The 22,036-nt window shown below is 47.6% G+C and overlaps 1 protein-coding gene across 1 annotated transcript in view; it reads left to right on the top strand.

Moving 5' to 3' along the window:
- Nucleotides 1-13,124: 13,124 nt before the first annotated feature.
- Nucleotides 13,125-22,036, top strand: part of WDR97 (WD repeat domain 97) — a 327,470-nt gene continuing 318,558 nt past the window's right edge. The window contains exons 1-2 of the mRNA XM_069221060.1: nucleotides 13,125-13,260; nucleotides 20,228-20,389. Coding sequence (XP_069077161.1) covers nucleotides 20,344-20,389 — 46 coding nt within the window. The 5' untranslated portion in view covers nucleotides 13,125-13,260; nucleotides 20,228-20,343. The remainder of the gene's footprint in view (nucleotides 13,261-20,227; nucleotides 20,390-22,036) is intronic.

Below are 22,036 nucleotides of genomic sequence, written 5' to 3'. Positions count from 1 at the left end.
TGTAGTATCTGGTGTGAGGGCCTGAAATGAGTTGTTTCTCCTCACTTATGGTGTTTGGACTCAATTGCTGTGCAAATTTCTGAGCTAAAGTGACCAGCTAAATGTAGGCTGTTATGTTACAGGAGCTCATGTTGCTCTACTTCCTTTACTTCTCATTTGAATGCCACTAATGGTTTCCCTTTTTGCAGATGTTGGTGTGGTCACTACTGTGAACTCATGTGATGCCTATAGACTGCGTTCACACAGTTTGGTGGATGGTGACTTGTGGCATGCTCTCATACTGGTTATGTGTACCCCATACTGACTGTCCATTGGATGGATTCACACTTTACGTTACATTTGCACAGGATAATAAAGGTCAAGGCATTGCATATTGTTGTAATTAAAGCAAAAAACCTTCAATTGTGTTTAAGTGTGTTCATCGAATTGGCAAAAAGGAAGGGATAGTGCAATAGAGTGGGGTGATGGTGGACGAAATTTTCTGTGTAATGGCCCAGTTGGTCCAGTATCCATGGGCCATAGGAAAAGGAGCAATGGCAATCTAAAGTAAACAAGGTGTCTTAGTAGCACAAAAGGAAGACATTTAGGAGAGGCTCACTTCCTGGCAGTGGTTTGGGTCTTGGCTACCATCTCTGGTGGCTGTCTGGGTCGCAGGGAAGGTTTGCAGTGTGGTTCTTCTGCTGCAGAGGCAGGGTTGCTGGTGGCCTGTGAGTTCTGTGGCAGGTTCTCCTGTCCACTAGCTGCAGCAGATGTGGAGGGCGGGTCAGTACACTGGCTATTGGAAGGGTCCCGCTGGTGTGTTGTGTACTCACACATAATGGTAGCCATGTCACTCAGCACCCCTGCAATGGAGGCAATGTTGGCTTTTAAGGGCTGCAACTGCTGCATGACCTCCTGGTGGTGTTCCTGCTGCAACCTCTGGTTCTACTGCAAGATGGTAGGTACCTGGCCCATCCTGTCTTGGGATTTCTGGTACACTTCCAGGACATGTGAGAGTGCTTCCTGGGCAGTCAGTTCCCTGGTTTGGCCCATCCCTTGGTGCACAGCTATCCTTCCACTGGCCCTGCCCCCTGTGCCTGTGTCCTCTGAACTGTGTGCCCACTCCCACTGACACCAGGACATTCATTGTCTTGCCTGTGTGGTGTCGACTTGGGTTCCTGTACAGGTGGGCACACTGTTGATTGACGTGTCCTGGGCACAAAGGTTTGGGGACGTTGGGTGGCTGCTGTGGTTTTGTAGTCCGATGTGGGGTGCCCTGTGGTGGACTGGGTGTTGCCTGTGGTGTTGCCTGTGGTGTTTGACTGACCAGTGGGCCCAGATGGGCTAGGGAGATCATCCAGATCCAGACATCCAGAGTTGCTGTCATCACTAGAGCCTTCTTCTGGTGGAGGACTGGGTTGACGTGGCACATGCTGGCCGCTGACACTGGCTGGAGTACATCTGGACATGTATGAGATTTGTTACAGTCATTGTCAGTTCCATATTCAGCATTTCTGGCTTTCTCTATGGGATGGGTGTTGTTCTTCCACCTTTGGTATGTGTATGGTGATGGACTGTGGGATTGGTAGTGCTACATGCTGCCCATGCATTACTGTTGTGTGTGCATGCTGAGCTTGGAGGAGTGTGCCTGCAGTGGGTAGGGTATGCAGAGTTACACAGTTGAGGGTGGTTATGGGGGTGGTTCTCTGTTTCGGATGGAGTGGGGTGAAGGGAGTCAGGGTGACGGGGCCCATGCCATGCAGGTATTGGTGGTGGTGGGGTAGTAATGGTGACGTACCAGTGTCCAGCCCTCCAGTGTTTCCAGTGAGTCCTCTGGATGCAGGATAGCCAAGACTTTCTCCTCCCATGTTGTCAACTGTGGGAGAGGAGGTGGGGGTCCACTGCCAGTCTTCATGACAGCAATGTGGTGCCTGGATGCCATTGCATGCACCTTCCCTCGCAGGTCATTCCACCTCTTTCTTATGTCATCCCTTGTGCATGAATAGGTTCCCACGGAGTTCACCTTGTCCACGATCCTCCGCCATAGCTCCATCTTCCTGATAATGGATATCTGCTGGACCTGTGCACCGAACAGCTGTGGCTCAACCCTTATGATTTCCTCTACCATAACCTGCAACTCATCAGTGAAACGTTTTTTGTTTTTGTGGGGACATGCCTATTGTGTAGTGGGTGTAGTGTGTGCGTTGTGCAGAGGCTGGAATGTTTTGTCAGGAAGCAGGGTGTGTGTATGTGGTATGCTGTGGAGTAGTGATTGTGTCCAGTGTTGTGTGTTAGGTGTTGAGGTTTGGTATGTGGTGTGTGATGCGTGGTGGGTGTATAGGTAATTGTGGTTTGTGTGTGCAGTTCTATAAATGTTTGGGCTGGCAACGTGTAGCTAGGTTTTTGCGTTTTCAAAGACTTGTGGGTTGTGTGGGGTTGGGGGGTTTATAGTGCTGTTGGTGGGTGTGTACGGTGTGTGTATATGTGTCAGGTGTGAGTTTTTCAATCTGGCCAATGTTGGCTTCTGTTGGTGTGGAGTGGTAATAATCGACTGCGGCGGTACGCACCTCCAATGGGTAACTGCTGTTGAGTGACCTCTGTGGTGATTCGTGGGTCATTATTTGGAGGGCCGTGTGTTGCAGGCATGGTGGGGAGAGTAGTGGGACCGACTGTTTTTTCGCCTTCGTTAGGTCTGGCAGGATTGTTGTTTTGGCTGCTTTCTGGCGGTTTTCTGTTTGTGAGTCATAATCTGGTGGCCAGATTGTCACCTCTGCGGTAGTCTGTTGGCAGCCGTCACCACGGCTGTCTTCTGAAAAGGCAGCCAAAGTCATAATGAGGGCCTATGTCCTGAAACTAGGTATACGTGTGGACCCCTAGCTAGTAAGTGGTCTTTCCTGTTAAAAGTACCAAGTGACAGAGAGGTAAGGCAATTGCAAGTGCTTATCCCACCACTGTACCACCAATGTAGGAAGCTGGCCTGGTGTGTGGTGGGTACCTAAGGCACTTACACCTTATACCAGGTCCAGGTATCCTCTCTTAGTGAAGTGTAGGCAGTGTCTAGAAGCCAAGCTCTCTAGAGGTAGCTGTGGATGAGCAGCCAAGGCTTATCTAGGAGACATGCAAAGCTCATGCAATACCACTGTAGTCACACAGCACTTACACACATGAAAGGAAACACTCAGTTGTACAAACATAAAGATACTTTATTTTTGGCACACAATATCACAAAATACTAGAAGGGCAACCCTCCAATAGAAGGTAAGTAATACACTAAATATATACACTAGCAATCAGAAATAGGCATAGAAAAGGTTAGAAAACAGTGCAAATAGCAATAACCAGTAGTAACCCTAAGGGGAGCCCAAACCATAAACAAAATAGAATGGGAACACAGGACTCCCACCTAGGTAAGTGGAGCTGGGAGTACTAGAAACCACAGATGTAAATAACACAGTACCCCCCAGCGACAAGGAAAGCAGGAGTAAATCACTGGATTTTCCCCAAACCATCCAAAAGGAGGTAAAAGAAGAAAAGAAGACACCCAAACAAGGCTGAAAGAAACCAGCGGTGGAATTCTGAAGATGGAAGACCTGGGGAGAGAGGGGACCAAGTCCAAGAGTTACAGTGGAGTCCAGGAGGAGTAGGAGCTACTACCCACCCAGCTGTACGTGCAGGAGTTGGTTGACAGTGATAAAGAACAGGTCAGCACTGCAGCCCTGGAGCCAGAGAAGCGTCCCAGATGGAGGAAGAAGATGTCCCACCCAGGAATGAAGATTGCAGATGAGTGTCCGTGCAGGAATTCTACCAAAGGCAAATTCACAGTTATTGGAAAAGAGGTGTTACCGGGGACCAGCAAGGCCCAGGAGGGGGAGTCACGGGAGACCCTCAGCATTACAGAGAGTGCACAGGAGCAGAGGCAGCATCCCCAGGAGCCCCGCAGAATAGAGACACAAGAGTCGCAGAAGGAGCCCACGCAGCACTACAGAAAGGGATCCCATGCCGGAGAAGAACCATGCAGTGGGCTGTGCATCGCAGGAAGGAGTGCTGGGGACTGGAGCTGCATGTCAGCTGAAGATCCCTTGGAGGAGCTGCAAAAAAGCCTTGGCAGCTGCAAGAGATACAGTGCACAGGGGTGCTGTCCTGCATGGGAAGACTTACCTCCACCAAACTTTGGACAGCTGGCAGAGAAAACCAAGACTACTATCCTGGACTACCACGCATCATGCAGGATTCACGCAACTCAAGATGAGGGGAGATCCATACAGCTGGTCGTTGTTGTAGCAGGTGCCTGCGGGTGCCTGCGGGTGCCTGCGGATGCAGGGGAGCGACTCCTTCACTCCGAGGGAGATTCCCTCTTTCTTCTAGTGCAGACTGAAGACACGCCACCCTCAGTGGATGCACAGCCAGTGGAAATGTTGCAATTGCTGGCAGAAGCCCTGGAAACAATGTTGCAGAAGAGTTCTTCTTCTTGGAGGAAGCTTGTCGGGTCCTGGAGGTTCCATTCGCAGTCCTGGAGGCCAGAAGTCAAAGCAGAGGTTGCAGAGGAGCCCTGTTGGAATATTGCAAGCCGAGCCTGAGGACCCACCCAAGAGAGATACCCTAAATAGCCCTGAAAGGGGGATTGGTCACCTAGCCAGGTAAGCACCTATCAGGAGTGGGCTCTGACTTCACCTGCCTGGCCTGACATATCAGATGCTCCCAGAGTTCTCTTTCAACTTTGGAAACAAGATGGCAGAACCAAGGGACCCTCTTGAGGAGCTCTTAGCACCACCCCTGGGGTGGTGGTGGACAGTGGAGTGGTCACCACCTTTTCCATTGTCTAGTTTCATGCCAGACCTGGGGGTCCGTGAACTGGTGTGGACTGGTTTATCCACGGAGGGCACCAAAAATGCCCTTCAAAGCAAACCAGTGGCTTGGGGCCATTACCCCTCCCAAGCCAGTCACACCTATTTCCAAAGGGAGAGGGTGTTACCTCCCTCTCCCAAAAGAAATCCTTTGTTCTGCCTTCCTGGCTTGATCAGATCAAGCAGCAGGAGGGCAGAAACCTGTCTGAGGGGTGGCAGCAGCTTGGGCTCCCCAGAAAACCCTGTAAGACTGGTGGTAGCAATGCTGAGGGGTCCTCTAAGGAGCCCCCAGAGTGCATGGAATCACACATTCAATACTTGAAACAGTATTGGGGTATGATTCCGACATGTTTGACACCAAACATGCCCAGGTTCGGAGTTACCATTATGTAGCTGGACATAGGTAGTGACCTATGTCCAGGACACGCGTAAAATAGCATCCCCGCAGTCACAAAGTCCAGGAAAATGGGCCTGGAGTTTGTGGGGGCACTTCTGCTAGTGCAGGGGTGCCCTCACACACAGGTACTTGTACCCTGCCCTCTGTGCTAGGAGGACCTGCCATAGAAGTGACTTACAGTGACCTGGTGCAGTGACCTGGTAGTGAAACGGCGCATGCACCCTTTCACGCAGGCTGCAATGGCAGGCCTGCAGAACACTTTGCATGGGCTCCCTAAGGGTGGCATAATACATGCTGCAGCCCATAGGGATCCCCTAGTACCCCAATGCCCTGGGTTCCTGTGTGCCATATACTAGGGACTTACATGGGGGTACCTGGATGCCAAATGTGGGGTGAAAAAAGGTTCCAGCAACCAAGTTTAATGGAGAGAGCATAATCACTGGGGTCCTGGTTAGCAGGATCCCAGTGAGCGCAGTCAAACACACCGATAAACAGCCAAAAAGTGGGGGTAACCAAGCTAGAAAGAGACTACTTTCCTGTAGCAATTCTATAAGCCTGTTGGTTCTGGTTTCATTCACACTTTCTCCTCTATATTTGGCTTATTACCTTCAGCCAAACACTCGATTTTTCAGAGGATTTCTGGGGGGTTTCCAATTACTATAATAGGTGGCATCTTGATGTTGCTTTTTTTTTTATTTGCCATGGCTGCCCTATCATAACAAAGAGGACTGAAAGCGCTTCCACCCAGTGCTTAATTTGTAAATAAAAACGTGCCGGTGCCCATAGCCCTCCTCTTAAACATGCAGCTACTGCATTTAAATGTGCAAGCACAGAATACCTAGGCAGCTTAATCCTGAAGTCATCTTGGGCCTCTTCAATCCATTTAAAGCCACTCCCTGCCCCTTCAGCTCACTCCTGCAGCTTTCTGCTTTCTCCCTTTGTAGCGCTTTTTCGTTTTTCTCTTCCTCCGTCTTTCCCATATGTGTCTTTTCCTCGCAGCAAATGCTGGAGGCAGAAAACTAAGTGCCGGTCCTCAAAAATAAGTGCCAGTGCTCAGCACCAGAAACAACAAGCACAAATTAGGCACTGCTTCCGCCAGTAAAACTGTGTTGTGATCGCATGATGTAGTACTTTGGAGCACCACTCCTGGAGGAACTGGAGTGCAACTGGTCTCTGTCATTCAGACCAGTTTTGGATTGTGTGTAGCCCTTATTTTGATGCCTCTTGTGCCTTTTTGAATGTGCACTGATAGCTTGTCTTTCTACGCGGTGCTTACTTTCATTGGACGCTGATCTGTTGATGTTCTCGCTAATGGCTCAATACCAGACGTGCATTGAGGGTGCGTTTGCTACGGGAAGCTGTCTATGAGTTGCCCTTTGTGGATTATGCAGCTCTTGACTTAACATTGGGCACAACTCGGAATGCTGCTGCCTCAGCTGGAGCTTAGCATTTGGAACATGCGTGCTCCTTGGTTTTCCTTGGCAACGATTTGGCTACCTTACTGCCTGCCGAAGTACAACATTTCCTGCCTTCAGTTGTCCCAGATATGATTGGCGATTTTAAAAATGACATTGACTTTTAAATTTGGTTTTCTTGGCTCCACTGTTGACACTCTAAATTGACCCCCTTTCAAAATTTCTTACGTGCTCAAGTTTCTTTTAACTTGTCATTATTGATGTTCATCTATATATGTCCTAATTATAGATTTTAGTGCTTTTATATTTCTTAATGTTAGGCTTTAACCATCTTTGAACCAGCAAGGGGAGGGTGTTGTATACCTATTTTAGCCATGTTTTTAGACATGTTATTTTAGCAACTACTCCTTCCGTTTGTGCACTTTAGCCCAGTTCTATTTTATTCAGGTTAATTTTTATAATTCTAGCATAGGCCACATTTGCGGTGCTGTTTTATTTTCTGGTTGTTCCTACACCTAGGAAAGCATTGCGTCTTTAGCAAGACATTCTTTTCCCTTTGTGCTTTCCTCAAGGCTGCAGCGAGATAGAATTTCCGGCAAAGTGATACACTGTGTCTCCAACCTTCACAGAAACATATACATTCTTACATGGGGACATTTTCTCAGAACATCAGCTGTTTTATTCAAAAAACACTTCTCTGTCCCAAACACGTTAGAGGGAGATTCCAGCCAGATGACCACAACCGCATGCTGATTGCTGATTGCCTTCATTACAGCTGCTTGCTTAGACTACCGGACCCCTAGCCTACATGGGGCTGGTGTCTTTCTAGACAACAGGTTTCCTTGCTCAGGTATGGAGGATGAGGTCTTCCCAGGGGGGATACCTGAAGGGTGGATTAGGGCTTATCATGCTGTACTCTAACATAGCTTAGGTACGAACCACATATATTACGCATAATGACAGTATGGTGGGACTTTTCTTGTCACCATTTTGCCTTTAGCATGTTTTATCATCCTAGTTATTGCAATTAATGCCACGTTATCTAAGGTGCAGTTTGTTCAATAAAACCTATTGGATCATTCTCTGCCTCTGTCTTTGCATGTGTGGGACTAATTTAACTGAGAGAAAAGGATGAGATCTGATGCACTACGATTTCCCCTGATAAGTCAATCTTGTCATGTGCCCGCTTGCCACAAATCACCCTATGCTCTTGGGCGAGGTAACCCAGATTAGGCTGACAGCTGTCACATGGTGTGGATTTGGACCCAGTTTCCCACAATTCAGGCGTTTCTGCCACCCAAATCAGCAGTCTCATTAGGACAATGAGAGCCTATGCAAAAGTTTTACCCACCCTGGGGCGTCTGGGTGCAGTGGTGCTTGTTGAGTGCCTTGCGCAGCGCACCGTTGGTGATGAGGGGGGCCACCTAGAAAGCACCACTTGCAAGTGGGGACTTGATGACAAGTCTGAGAGCTCCCAAAGGGGGCTCCATTGGTGGGGGTGCTAGAATCCGGGTTGGACTTCAAACAAGCTTTGTTTGCTGCAGGGGGTCCGGTACCCTAGATATTGATGCAGGATGGTTCTGCTTGGTCCTGAGGTCTTCTTACATGGTGGGGAGATCGGTCTGGCCTCTAGAAGCAAGGTGACCTCCTCCTGGGTGGCTGCTTCATCGATGGACCTGGTGGTCATCAGAATGAGGCTCCAGACTTTGCAGTTGGTGCCTGCAGGAAGCAAGGTATTGGCTCCTCCACTCCAAAGGGTATCCTATCAGCTTGGTGACGTGCTTGAGGCTCCCTGAGGCTTTTGGAAAATGCACATTTGCAGGACAAGTCTGGTTGTGCGATTGTTGGGACAGGAGCAGGTAAGCAGGCAGGATTTCTCACCAAAGTTCACCAGCAGACCACAGTTCTTGCTTCTTCTTGGTCCTTCTTTTTTTGTCAGACAAATCTATTCTTCTGGTGTCAGGGGGCCATCTAAGTACTGGATTATGGGGTGTTTAGGGGATTGTACAGTAGTAGTCAATGCGCTACTTACCCTTGGAGTCACTATGTGACCCCTTCTTGTGGGAAGTGTGCAAAGCCCTATCCTAGAATTCCTAGTTCTGCCACAAACAAGATGGTGAAACTCCTCCTCAAGTGTCCACTTCCGGTAGCCCACCTTAGGGGTGTGACTAGCCCAAAGGTGTGATATTCCTCCTGAATAACAAATTTCGCACCTGTGCTGGTGCCAAATGGGCCTCAGGGCAGGGGGTGGCAACTCCCATGTCTGGGGAAGCTGGAGTCATATCAAAGGCAGCAGGGGATTTGATATGCTAAATCGCTAGCTATCCTGCTGGGGGAGAGGTCATCACCTTCAGCTAGGCAGACATAGTTTTTGGCCTCTGAGAGTGCAGGTACTCACCTCCAGTGGGTCTGAAATTTGTCTGTAGTGGCAGGCTGGTTGAGACCAGTCAGCCAGCACACTAGAGGACTAGCAGGTTTCAGGGGGCACCCCTAAGGTGCCCTCTGGGTGCATGTCATAATAAATCCAAGACTGGCATCAGTATGGATTTATTAAGATGAGATGTTTGATACCAAACACCATAGGTTTCAGTGAAGCCATTATGTCGCTGGGCAACTCATATTGACCGGTGCCCAGTACATACATTAAGATGGCTTCCCTGTTCACTTTCAATGTCTAAGTAATTGAACTAGACATCACAGGGGAATATCTGCTCATGCAGATATGTCCTCACATCAAATTTACTGCACCCTGCCTGAAGGCTCTAAGGCCTGCTGTATTGGTGACTTACACATATTTAGATGCAGCGACTGGGGCATAGAACACGATGTGTGTGCCATGTTGTGTTTTCACTCCTGACTTGGACCATGACATGCAATCTGCGATGGCAGGCTGTGTGCAGTTTGTAGGGGGGGGGGGGCGTTAAGGTGGCACATTTAATGCTGCAGCCCTTAGGGACCCTCTCTTGTACCTAGGCTCTAGATACCAGAGGTACCATTTACTAGGGGCTTCCAGTGGTACGGGAGTATATGCCAATTGGATACAAAGTAGACATTTTACCTCATTTTAGGGAGCGCACACTGTCACTGGCGACCTGGTTAGCAGGAACCCTGTGAACCTCAGTCAAAAAACCTCAGTACCAGTGAGCAATAAGTGGGAGTGACTATGTCAAAAGACGGCACTTTCCTACAACTAGCAAAATGATAAACAATAGTTTCAGAAGAAATATGATGACCCTTTAACTGAGGTTAACTGGCAAATAACTCCTGACACTGAAGACCGAGAATGGCAATTTAGTGTTGAAGGGGGGGGTGAATAAATTTGGCAGGGTGTTGTGGAAAATTCACCAGAAGAGATTGTAGATTTTTTCCTAGTAGATCTTCACCCCTATATGACTGACATTTCAACCTAGAGTTGGGTCAAGAATGTAGCTTGCATGGCGTACAGTTGTGTTCCTCTGCCCTGAGTGTCCAAATGCATGTATCTGGTACCTAAATTTAAGATTTTGTTCTCAGCTGCACACTAACCTAGTTTGTGCTTAGAAGTCTAGGTCTGTCCATTGACATGAGTGCTGTAGGGCATACAAAGTGTGTTCTTCCTATTCAAACAGTAGACTACTTTCCCTGTTGTGTGTTTAGTACATGGAGCGATGGTTGTAGCATGCTGTGTTTTGTGAATCCATAGTTGTGGCCATACATAGGGACAGAGTAGAGGTACCCTGAATTTCCTGGGTGCTGTGGCGGGGTCTCAGAGGGACCTCCTGGGGTTTCCAATATTAAAGAAATGTTTTTTTTTGTGACACTGTGGTATCTTTGTGGCATTCAGCATGGCCCTGTACGTTTGGAAAGGTACAGTAGTGCTGCAAACAGAAAAAGAAAACAAGCATTTGCAATGCAATAGGTCATGCATTTGTTTGAGTTAGAGCTATTGGCATTGTACATTCATAACTGGACTTATTTTGCCACATAGATTGGTCAATCCTGCCTCATAATTTAATCTTTCCTGCCATATAATTCCAGTGGCCCTATATATAACTAAAGCACTTCCATTTACCTTCTTCCTCTATCTGCAGCAAAAAATGAAAATGTCGCCATTCAGCATCCTAATTTAAATGTGCTGTGTTAATTCCAATAGAATACCACTTTTATCACCCCGCCATCAGAGTTGCTGGTTGGCTAACACAATTCTCAAAAAAAACAACACGAGACAGCCACAGAGGAGAAATAAACTAGAAGGGTCACTCAAACATATCAAAAGTGTTCAAACAGTCATAGTGTAATAAGGATGTTAAATTGGCCTGCATTATGGTCATAATTGTAATGAGGAGAGAGCATTGAAACATATACAATTATCATTTAAACCTTTATCAGAAATAAACTTTTGGCATTAGACTGTAATGCTCAAAACAGCCCCTAAAAGGCACTTTAAGAAAAATATAATTTTTAAGAAACATGGTCATATACACATATTATTAGCACCTAGGGGCGTAACCCCATGAAAAAAGAACAGGAGAAAATAATGCAGTGTAGCCATATACTTAGGCTCTGGAGAGTGTTTTCAGGCTAGCAGGCCTACTAAAATAATATGAAAAACAAGACATTTAAAATAAAACTTCTTTTAACTATAAAGCAAACATTATAGCCCTAAAAAAAAGTATAGAAGACATTGGATTATGGGAGGGGTATTTATTTTGAAGTCCCCACTAACATGGCGTGGGGACCCATATAGGATGTGACAGAAAGGGCACATTGTGGTCAATGTTTTGAAGGTGATCCCAATGTCGTAGGACCACCAAAGGCTGAGTTATGAGCAAAAATGTTTTTTAAACGTAATGCCCTGCAAAGCAGTATGGGGCAAGTTTCTGTGCCATGAATATTTTAATATGTTTACATGACTGTAATGCTTAGAACAGCCCCTAGAGAACACCACATTGAAAATAGAATTTGTAAGAAACATGGTCATGTAACTATATAGTTAGCTCCTAGATGGCATAATCACACACAAAGAAAATGGCAATAAATAATGCAGAGTAACCATATAAGTAGCCCTTAGTGGGCACAGTGCATTATGTATTTTCAGGTATAACAGACCTATAGCAAGGATATTACAAACAAGGCCCTTAAAACACAAGCTATTCGCCAGCAGAAAACAAAAGATCCAGCCTTGAAACTACTTAAGGAGATAATGCATGGTGGGAGGGGTTATTATTTTGGGGTCCTCACTAACGTAGTGTGGGTACCCAGAGATGACCTAGCCAGAAAGAGTGTGTTGTGCTGAACGTTTTGGTGATGGCCCCATTGTCTTAGGACCACCACAGGCGTTATGGGCAAAAGTGCTATGAAAAATAATGCTTGCAAAGCATTTTGGGTCGAGTTTTCCCAAGTTTGGTAAATATTTTCCAGAGTGCAGTGAGTAGTGTAGTATCGGCTCTCCTGCTGTGCGGGGAGAGGCTCTTTTGATTTGAGGATTTCTGTTTTACCTAAAGCATATACCGATTTCAAGTGTGTTAAGGAGAGAGCCACAAGAAATGACTCTGATTAAGACCAGCTTTTCAATACCTCCGATCAAGTTCACGTTGTTGTGTGTGTTTGCACTGTGAGCGCTACGGCCGTCATGCAGCACAAAGGGGAGAGACAAAAAAAAAGTTTGCCCATGCAGAAGTATATCGGCAATCGTGCAATAATCCATGTAACAGGAGCAGTCTTGCAAGGCGTGACAAACGTAAAGCAATTACCAATGACATCAAGTGATTTTTGAAAGGCAAGCACACGACAAGCAAAAGTGATGAGCGTGACATGAACATGGTTAAAAGCCCACAGTACTTACAACAGGTCAATGAGCGTGCATGCTCAACCTAAAAAGGTTGTGTGTGTTCTTGTGGCATTGTCAGTTAACGAAACAAATAGCACACCTAACACCAGGCACACGCAACTAGACTGATACATTTAACACCCCCACCACACGATTGTGTGAGGCAGTGGTGTCGGCCGCCCCTGGATGACTTAACAATGTTAATAGCATAATACTTTACACTAAAACTATACATTAACTGTACTGAAAAAACAAAGGTTAATGTGGTATTATTGTTAGTTATGATAAAAATATCTTAATTTACATTTTTTTTTTAAACTCACAAATGCACTGAAAAAAACGAAAGGAAAAGTGATACTATAGTTAGGTGATAATGTTAGTTAAAGCATAACATTTGAACAAAAAATACTGAAATTCACCACCAATGTAACTACAGCTCGCGCCCTCGCCATGCACGGCTTCTGACATTACATATTACATCACTCCATGACGTTCTCTGACGTCAGAAATTACATCATGGATGCCAACACTGCATGGAAAGGGAGTGAGTTATTAATGCTTCATTTAACTGTAACTGGTGGATTTCAGCGGTAATTGGAATGTTAAATGCCATTTTCTCCGCTCTCCAACCTTATATGTTTATAAACATACAGTCATGCATCAGAAGCCCGAGTCCGGGATGCTGAGCTGCCCCGGGCCCCTGGGCGGTCCGTCCGTCCCAGTCCGGCCCCTCCCGCCCTCGGCTCGGCGTCCCCGGTCTCCTAGAGACGGCCGCGTCCGCATCCGGACCGAGGAGGAGCGAAGCGGGGGCCAGAGGTAGGGCCGGGGTCACCCCGCAGGGAGCAGGCACCCCGGGACCTCCAGGGAGGGTGCAGTGACTGGGGGATGCTCCACTGATAACGGACGCGGCTGCACACGGCCTCGCCGCCCCGGGGAGGGGGAGGGGCGGGGGCCGGTGTCTCGGGGGTGCCCGCCAGGATGCGGGGTTCAGCCCTAGTCCTGCCCATCGGAGGCCGGGCGGTAACGAGGAGGGAGCGCGTTCTTTCGGGGGCAGGTTGCTAGGAGACGCCTAAGCCGCCAAACATGCAAGTAGTTATCACATCCCACCCGTGGATGTGCGGCGCTGGCCCCAGGCACTGGAAGGAGATTCTACAACTTGTAATCGGGGGGAGCCACTTTTTGATACCGTGGTGTTTTCTCCATACACTAGCGAGTTCTTCCCAGGTCACGCCCCTCTCCGTTTTTTCCAGTTTCCTCGCTCGCGAAATGGGATGCATTATATGAATATTGACCTGGCTCCCGGATTTTCTGCACCCCTTGATTTCGGTGTGCACGGAAGGAGCAGCCCGGGCGTGCTGTTAATCACCTGGGTGCAAACTGAAAGGAGAACTTTTTTTTGTAGCGCATACCTTGCCCAGGGACCCTGCAGCGCTTTTCAACAGACCCCTCCCTCTTTTTAGGTCACATCCTCGGAGGATGCTGAGCCGAGGCCGAACTCAGACTGGTTCCTCCTAAAGGGCTCCAGCTGCAGGTCTGGCTTAAAGCCACATCTGTCCTTGGCCTCTCATGCTCTTTACTCAGCCAGATGTTTGAAGGCCCCTTGTGTGGACGTCAGTGTCCGGCCTGGACCCCTAGGCCGACCACCAGTGGTGGAGAGAGTGGAGGTGACCCATCTTTTCACCAGTCGTGCCCTTCCTCGCTCACTCATGTGTTCCTCAGCCCAAAGATGTGTGCTAGAGAACCACTATGAGACCACTGCAATATATCGTGACATGACAGCTCGAAGAGATACACTTGGGTAGAACTGTCGCTCTCTTCAATGCCTCTGTGGCAAGAAGTGTGCCCAGGTCGGTGTGACGTGCCTGCACTGCACGGGTGATGCCTAGCACTTTGTAGTTGGTTTCCTTACTAGACATCAGGTGGTAGACCCCGAGGCTGCTCTAAAGAACCCTCGGGCCTGTGGATGTGGTGCCGTGCACTCTTACACGCCTCTGCCCTGTAATCCAGCCTCAAACCTCTAACCCCTCGACTGGTGACGCATTCAGCTCTGTAATGCCCAGAGTGCATCTGGGAAGGCTTTCTATTAGGGCTGTATTTAGGAATACCTACTTTTATTCTAGGGCGCTCTTAGGTACCACAAACAGCTAGAACAAAGTAGAACCTGGGTACCAGTATCCCTACCTGCAGCCAATACCAGCCTGGCTCTAAGAGGAGGAAGGACTGTATCTGCTCCTTCTACCACTTAGTGTCCCTCACGCTGAGACCATAGCAATGCCTGGACCCTGAGATGTTTGAGGCTTGGCAAACCGACCCATATTAGGCCTGCATATTGGTTTGGGGGAAGCCTATTAATGGTATATATATGTCTTCTTTACTGAATCACAGCACTGCTTTGGGGGAAAATTGTTATCCTATGTTTTTTGGCACCTTGCTTGCACACCTGTTGGAGGTGGGGGTGGTGACTAGGACATATCGTACTGCAAAATGGTACCACAGAACTTGGCTCATGTGGCCCCTTTGTCCAGATCTTCCATAGACTTTCCCTTCCTCCGCTCTACCTGACCTCTCCCCTTAGGGCGCCCAGCTCAGGCATCCCGGTGACAGACATCAAGGGGACTTCCTAGCAGCTTCCCAGATTGGTCCTGGAAAGGTCCTTTGTTCAAGAACCTCCTGCCCTAGGCTTCCATATTCTACCAGTTGATGCCCTTTTATTGTCCATTATTGGCTCTTTCCTGTTCTTAATCCAACTAGTGAACAGTCCACCCATACCAATCCCTGGTAGCACCCACCCCCATGGGCTGTTAGTCTACTGCTGATGATGTATACCCTCCAAACATAGGCCCATATTTATGGGGATTGGCACAGGGCAGCACCTCAAGTCTTCCTGCTCTGCTGGCCTATGCCAATGTGAAAGGGCAACAATTCATGGTATCTATAAAATATGGTGCATTCCTGTCCCTTTCCCCTGTGCTGGCACACAATTGGCTGCCTAGTGCCAACGCAGGCACCCTTGCACCAGCCTGCCTGCGTTGCATGCACATTTGTTTCTGTGCAGGAGGGGGCACCTTCTGCACAAAACAATCCTGAGAGGCGTTTCTCTCTGGAAAGAGGAAAAAACAAAAATATTTCTCCTCGTTACGCCTGCTCTGGAGAGGTGTAAGGTTTTGGTGCTGCCCCAGGTTTACATAATTAAGTAAATCTGGGGCAGCGTCAAAATCCATGGGTGCTGCGTAGGAAAACACATTGCCTCACCCCTGTAATGCCTCCCTGGCGCAGAGTAAGGCAACGCAGCGACTAGTGTTACATTCATAACCATCAAAGTACAGAACTCAAAGTCAGCCAAAACATGTTTCAGGGAAAACACCTTTCTCAAGGCTGTAAACTAAATAAAATAAATATGACATAACCATCATCCTTAAAAACATTTCTTGTTTTTTTAAAACTAAGTACAATTTCATACATTATTACTCCTTTAAAAAGAGTTATAATTCATAAAATATCAATTGTTAATCTCTCCTAACTTGTAATCGCCCCATCTAAACCAACTTCCCATTGTCATACACTCATGTTTCAAACGTCAATAAGATATCTTATGTCTTGTAGTCCTATCTAATTTTCATAATGCAAGGGTCACAATTCATCTTCCGAAATAACTTCCACCATTATACGTTCTACATCTTGTTCCAACCGCATCCTGCATAGTTACAATTTTGTTTAACTTTTTTTTTTTTTTTGGTGTCCTCAATGTAAATTCCTGGTCTAATCTTTATCTGGTTTCATAATGGCCATTCCATTGGGTTTATTGCTGAGCTGTTGAAGGGTAGATACCCAGAGCAAAGAATACAGCTGGTTGTATGAATCGCACATCTGCGGATTGCTCCTTGGCCACTCCTGGGTGGACTCAAGAGTTTAAAGTATAGTTGCATGCTCCACTAAGGATTGCTTCTTTGAACTCTATGCATGTGTTAATGTGTGTATGTTAGTGGTATTTCTATAGCGCAAACCTAGCTAAAATGCAGCATAGCCTTGTGCTAGTTCACAGACAAACATGAAGTCAATGAGCAATAGGAATGGTAGCTAGGTTGTGGACGGTTGGCGCATTGTGATATTGTGTTCTTTAAGGCAGCACATCTTAAACTGTTTCCTAAATTGGAGCAGCACTGGGGCAGTTCTATTGGCTATGGGGATGTTTTTCCAGATCCCGGGTGCATAGATGAAAAGGACCTGCTGCCTTGTTTTTTAAAATTGTTTTTACACTTCTGAGGGGGTTATTACAACTTTGGAGGAGGTGTTAATCCGTCCCAAATGTGACGGATATACCACCAGCCGTATTACGAGTTCCATAGGATATAATGGACTCGTAATACGGCTGGTGGTATATCCGTCACTTTACCGTCACTTTTGGGACGGATTAACACCTCCTCCAAAGTTGTAATAACCCCCTTAGTCTGCAGTCTGACGGTATCTCAGATGTGCGTGTGCCAAGAGCGACCAGAGATGGTGAGTTTGTCTGCAAAATAAGCAGAGGTGCTGGTTATGATGGCTCTGCAAGTGATGCAGCTGTTTTGAAGACACAGGGGGTCATTCTGACTCCCGCCGGCCGCGGTAACCGCAGGGCCGGCGGGAGCCGCCAGAATACCGCTGCGTGGTCAGAAGACCGCCGCGGTTATTCTGAGTTTCCCGCTGGGCAGGCGGGCGACCGCCAGAAGGCCGCCCGCCCGCCCAGCGGGAAACCCCCTTCCACGAGGATGCCGGCTCCGAATGGAGCCGGCGGAGTGGAAAGGGTGCGACGGGTGCAGTTGCACCCGTCGCAATTTTCAGTGTCTGCATGGCAGACACTGAAAATCTTGGTGGGGCCCTGTTACGGGGGCCCCTGCAGTGCCCATGCCATTGGCATGGGCACTGCAGGGGCCCCCAGGGGCCCCACGACACCCATTACCGCCATCCTGTTCCTGGCGGCCGAAACCGCCAGGAACAGGATGGCGGTGAGGGGGTTGGAATCCCCATGGCGGCGCAGCAAGCTGCGCCGCCGTGGAGGATTCCCCAGGGCAGCGGGAGACCGGCGGTACACCGCCGGTTTCCCGTTTCTGACCGCGGCTGTACCGCCGCGGTCAGAATGCCCAGGGATGCACCGCCAGCCTGTTGGCGGTGCATCCGCGGTCCCCGGCCCTGGCGGATTTTACCGCCAGGGTCGGAATGACCCCCACAGAGTGGGCTGCAAAGGGAGCCAATGGTGTTTTATCAGGATGGTGTTAATGTGATAACAACTCTTCAGGTCCTGGATAAGATGTGCGGTGCGTGTAAGATAGCCTTGGGGGGTGCCACTGAGGACTCTGGGACGCTATCGAGCAGGGAATTACCACCTCCCAGGTGCATGAGGGCCTGAACAGCAGTTCTGAAGTCGCTTTCAGGAAGAAATATTTTCACTTTCTTTAGAAGGGAGAGCTGGTGCTAGGCCCTCTTTGGGTTTTTCTTTGGACAGGTGTTCATTGAGGATGAGGTTGGTGTCCAGGGTGAATCCAAGTGACTTGGCACTCTGTGAAAGTTGGGGTGCGAAGCCGTCAAGGGTCATGTCACTGCGCTGGGCATCCAGGTCTGCATGATCTGCAGGCAGTGTCTGAGGCATTGAATGTCTGAAGCGAGAGGAGACTTTCAAACAGAGGTGTGTATCATCAGCTTATTGATGAACCTTGATGCTGCTATCAGTGAGCAAAATGCCCAAAACCAATTGCCTAGAGTGTTTGAAATGGGGGTGGCTATAGCAATATTAAGTGTTGTGTGGGTTAGTAGCCCCTTACATTTATGGAACCTGGAACCTATCCTGTGATGTTCTATGTTCTGTTGTGTCCCGGAGAGACTGAGATTCCTTTGTTGCCAGTTGGTGATTGGCGGGCTAGGGTTGATCACATCTCTCCAGGCTCTTGCCATTAAACAGTGACCAAATCATTCCTAGCCTCACTCTGCACTCCTTGTATGGGACCAATAAAGTCCATACACATTGTACTCCACGGTTTACCTGAGTCAACTATATGTCTACCACCAGCCTGCACCCCAGTTTTGAGACTTTTTTTTCTCTCTTTGCAATTTTCACATTCCTCCATCTACAAAGGTATCTGGTTGTCCAATCCTGCACACCAAAAATTGTTAGCATTTGTCCGAGATGTCCTTCATATGCTAACTTAAAAACTCTCCCATTCAATCCCTTAAGCGGCACAAACGTGTAATAACCTCCTCACCACACATCGTCAATTCTTGCAAAATCTTTACAAAAGGTCTTACAGGAGGATAAACTGTACTTTCCCTATGACCCCCTCCACCACCATTCGCTTCACAACATTCAACACCCAGTCGCACCTTAACATTACCGCAGTGGCCACCCTCGGACTGTGTGTGCTAGAGGCAAAGCATTTGTGAGATGTATATAAGTAGTCTCTAAACTGAACAGTGTCATGGGGGCAACAACATTTGGCTGAGCTTGTCACAAGTGTCACTCATAGGGGCACACATATGTATATTCCCTCGCTCACACTGTAAATGGGTGTCCCTCCAACCCATTATAACTTGTGTGAAGGAATTAGCATATGCTAGGTCACAAGTGAGACCACACTAGGAGGGCAAGAATACCCCTTTATGTCTGCCTCTCTGGTGCCGGAGAAGGTAGGTTAATGTTGAGTGACCACCAAGAATGAGCAAGAAGAGACAGGATGGTCTGAAAGTGCCAAGGTCGTCTGTGCATCATGTGTGAATGTGATTGCCCACCAGATAGGGGACGTCTTTGCTCTTGTGAAGAAGTTGCGCTAATCAGTGAAACAATAGGCAGAATTCATCTGAAGTTCCTGTTGGAGAGCAGCAAGAAGCTGTCTGCTGCGCCCCCAGGAAGCTATCCCAAGAGGAAGAAATACCTGGGACCCAGTGTAGGGTCAGGTCCCAGTGAAGGTGGTGCAGCGTTGGTCAGGTAGGCGGCGCGGAACCCGAGCTGCTGGCAGAGGGTTTGCTGGGGTCCCCTATGGAGCCCTTCTACTTGACGTAAATGACGCAGTGTGAGACTGAAATGAGAAGCATTACATTTGTGATTTGCTTTGTCCACCACACTCGACCCGAACCATCTGTGTGAGTTATATCCTTTGGATAGCCTGTGGTGCTTACCCCTAGACTGGCAGCGTACCTCTGGGAGCTGACTCCTGTGAGAGGACCCGTAGACACAGTGAGGGGAGTAGGCTAGTTTTCTACTTCAGTAGTCCAGAAACTCAGAGACTGATTTTCGCTACTCTCTACTCCTACCTTAAGGGTACTCAAGGTGGTTAAGATTGGGGTGGCATAGTGTAAGCAATTTAAGTTGGAACATGGCTCTGAAGAGCAAAGCCTTCATCAGGTGAGGCATGCACCATGTATGGCACCATTCCTGTGGAAGGCACATCACATGTAGTTGCATGTATTACACCGTAGGATCCAGAACCTTCAGCATCCAAAAGATTTAATTTATACACCACTGGATGCAGCACTCCTGGATGCACCTATGGTGGTAAGAAACTTTATCTTGCACCACGGATGCAGTTGTCCTCCAGGACACCATGGCGCAACACAGGTTACGCAGAGCATTCAAATGTCTACCTTTGGCCATGACATGACTTTGATCTGCCTTGCGCATTTATCTGAGAGACACATTTTGCTGTTCATATATACTCTAGGTAGTGATTGAATGAATGCATACTAAATATGTAAATTACATTGGCAATCAAAATCAATTACTGGTTACTTTAATGTCCTGTCTTTGCCCCCAAAGTGATGCTTTCTACGAAGATGTAACTCCAGTCTCCACCATCACTGGCCAGTTCTCCAGATCTTCGTGGACCGCTAGCATCTACAGGACAGACTTTGGCGCACAGTCAAATTTCTACAATGACTTCTCACACTTTGGAGCAATGGGAGACCAGCGATTGCAGAGGTAGGTGGCTTTCTGTTGAAATCTGTTGCTGCTTCAGAGCAACCTATAGATTCCTATACAGATGCAACCATTAGAGAGCACATTGCAAGGGACAGCCTGAAAGCGAAGAGTTGAAATAACTGGTTAATGTGTCCCCTCGCCTCACCTGTATTACATCTGAAGAATGTGATATATGTGTTGCCTGCTACCAGAACAGATCAGATCAGATCAGATCTATACTTTCACTTCTGTTTTGTAACAAGAAGAGCCGTGATTTGTCCACCATCATTATATGATTGACCATTGAAATCAACTCCTTTCTTTTTTTTTATAGAAGTCTCATTTTGTGAAACATATGATTAATGTGTTCTCTGCATCAGCCACATGACTAAGATTATCTGAGTTTACTAGACTAAGTCATCTGAAAAGTTTATAGACCATTTGATTAGTCATCAGTCTCCACTACAACGCTTTAGATGACGAGAATGACAGATGCCTTTTAGAGTGTTGGGTAAACCTAAGGCAGGTGTAGCTAGTTAGATACTAGACAGTGATGGCAATAGCAGCAGTGCTAGTCATTAAAATATAGCTGGTCTGACTCCCAGTGGGAAGGATGGAAATGGTGGTAGAATATGGTGGCTTACATCACCCATGGGGGAAACACCATAAAAAGGGCATCATGGACCTCGAGGTGCAGCTTCAAAACCATTGAGGGGCAGGGCATCCATCAAGCAATGATTGCAGCGCCATACAACTTCTGTGACCACCTCGGATGCAGAATAAGAGGAAAATCTAAGCGACATCACCAGAGGTATGAACAATTCTATGGCCTCCAGAGGGAAAGTTCATGATAAACTAGGGCTCAATGAGCAGAGATGATTGTCATTGAGACTAAGCTATTAACATCAAAGCACAACTAGTGGACACTGAGAAGAAGGTGTGCTCAGCAACAGACAAACAGTCGAACAGATCTAGCGGTGCAGCAGCATGGTTGAAATTTGATGAAATCTGCCACATTCACTAATAGAAGGAACCAGGTAGCATGGCTGGAGAATCTGCGTAAATCTAACGCTGTCAGAATTCTGCAATGGCCCCCACAAAGGTACACCTAACAGTTCAATGGGCAATACAGAGAAATATGGACCAACAAATAGTTCATGGAAGAATGAAAGACATGGTGGCATGATTTTGATGGCCGTTGCTGCGGATGATACTACAGAGCACTGCAGCACTGGAAAAATACCTGTCTAACCAAGGAAAACAAATTCTCCTGTTCCCAACCATAGCCTTATGACCACTGATAGCAATCAGAATACACAGGCCCTATGGAAAGAGTTGGTAAAGAGAGGGGCTTTGGTTCCAGACCTGTTCTCTGATTAGCTGCAGGTGATAATACGCAACAAAACAACTTTATTTGTCGAGGTTGAGGCAACCACTGGTGAGTCTCCTGGATGCTCAAGTAACGAGGGATGAGTATTAAAGAGATCCATCTGACAAATGATGTTACACATTGGTGTCATGTCCAAAGGACCGTAGAAGTTGGTGATGGTCTTTGGATGGTTGTGCTGGCTTTCTGTAGCTTGGGAGAGTGCCCTGTTAAACTTTTTGCATTAGTGATTCAGGCCCTCAAGAGTTTGTGATGGTTATCTGAATTATTTTTCAGGGGCA

Source organism: Pleurodeles waltl, chromosome 2_2 (genome assembly GCF_031143425.1).
Source record: "Pleurodeles waltl isolate 20211129_DDA chromosome 2_2, aPleWal1.hap1.20221129, whole genome shotgun sequence".
Classification (NCBI taxonomy): domain Eukaryota; kingdom Metazoa; phylum Chordata; class Amphibia; order Caudata; family Salamandridae; genus Pleurodeles; species Pleurodeles waltl.
The sequence above is the reverse complement of the archived record's forward strand: the minus strand, read 5'-3'. Positions and strand labels throughout refer to the sequence as shown.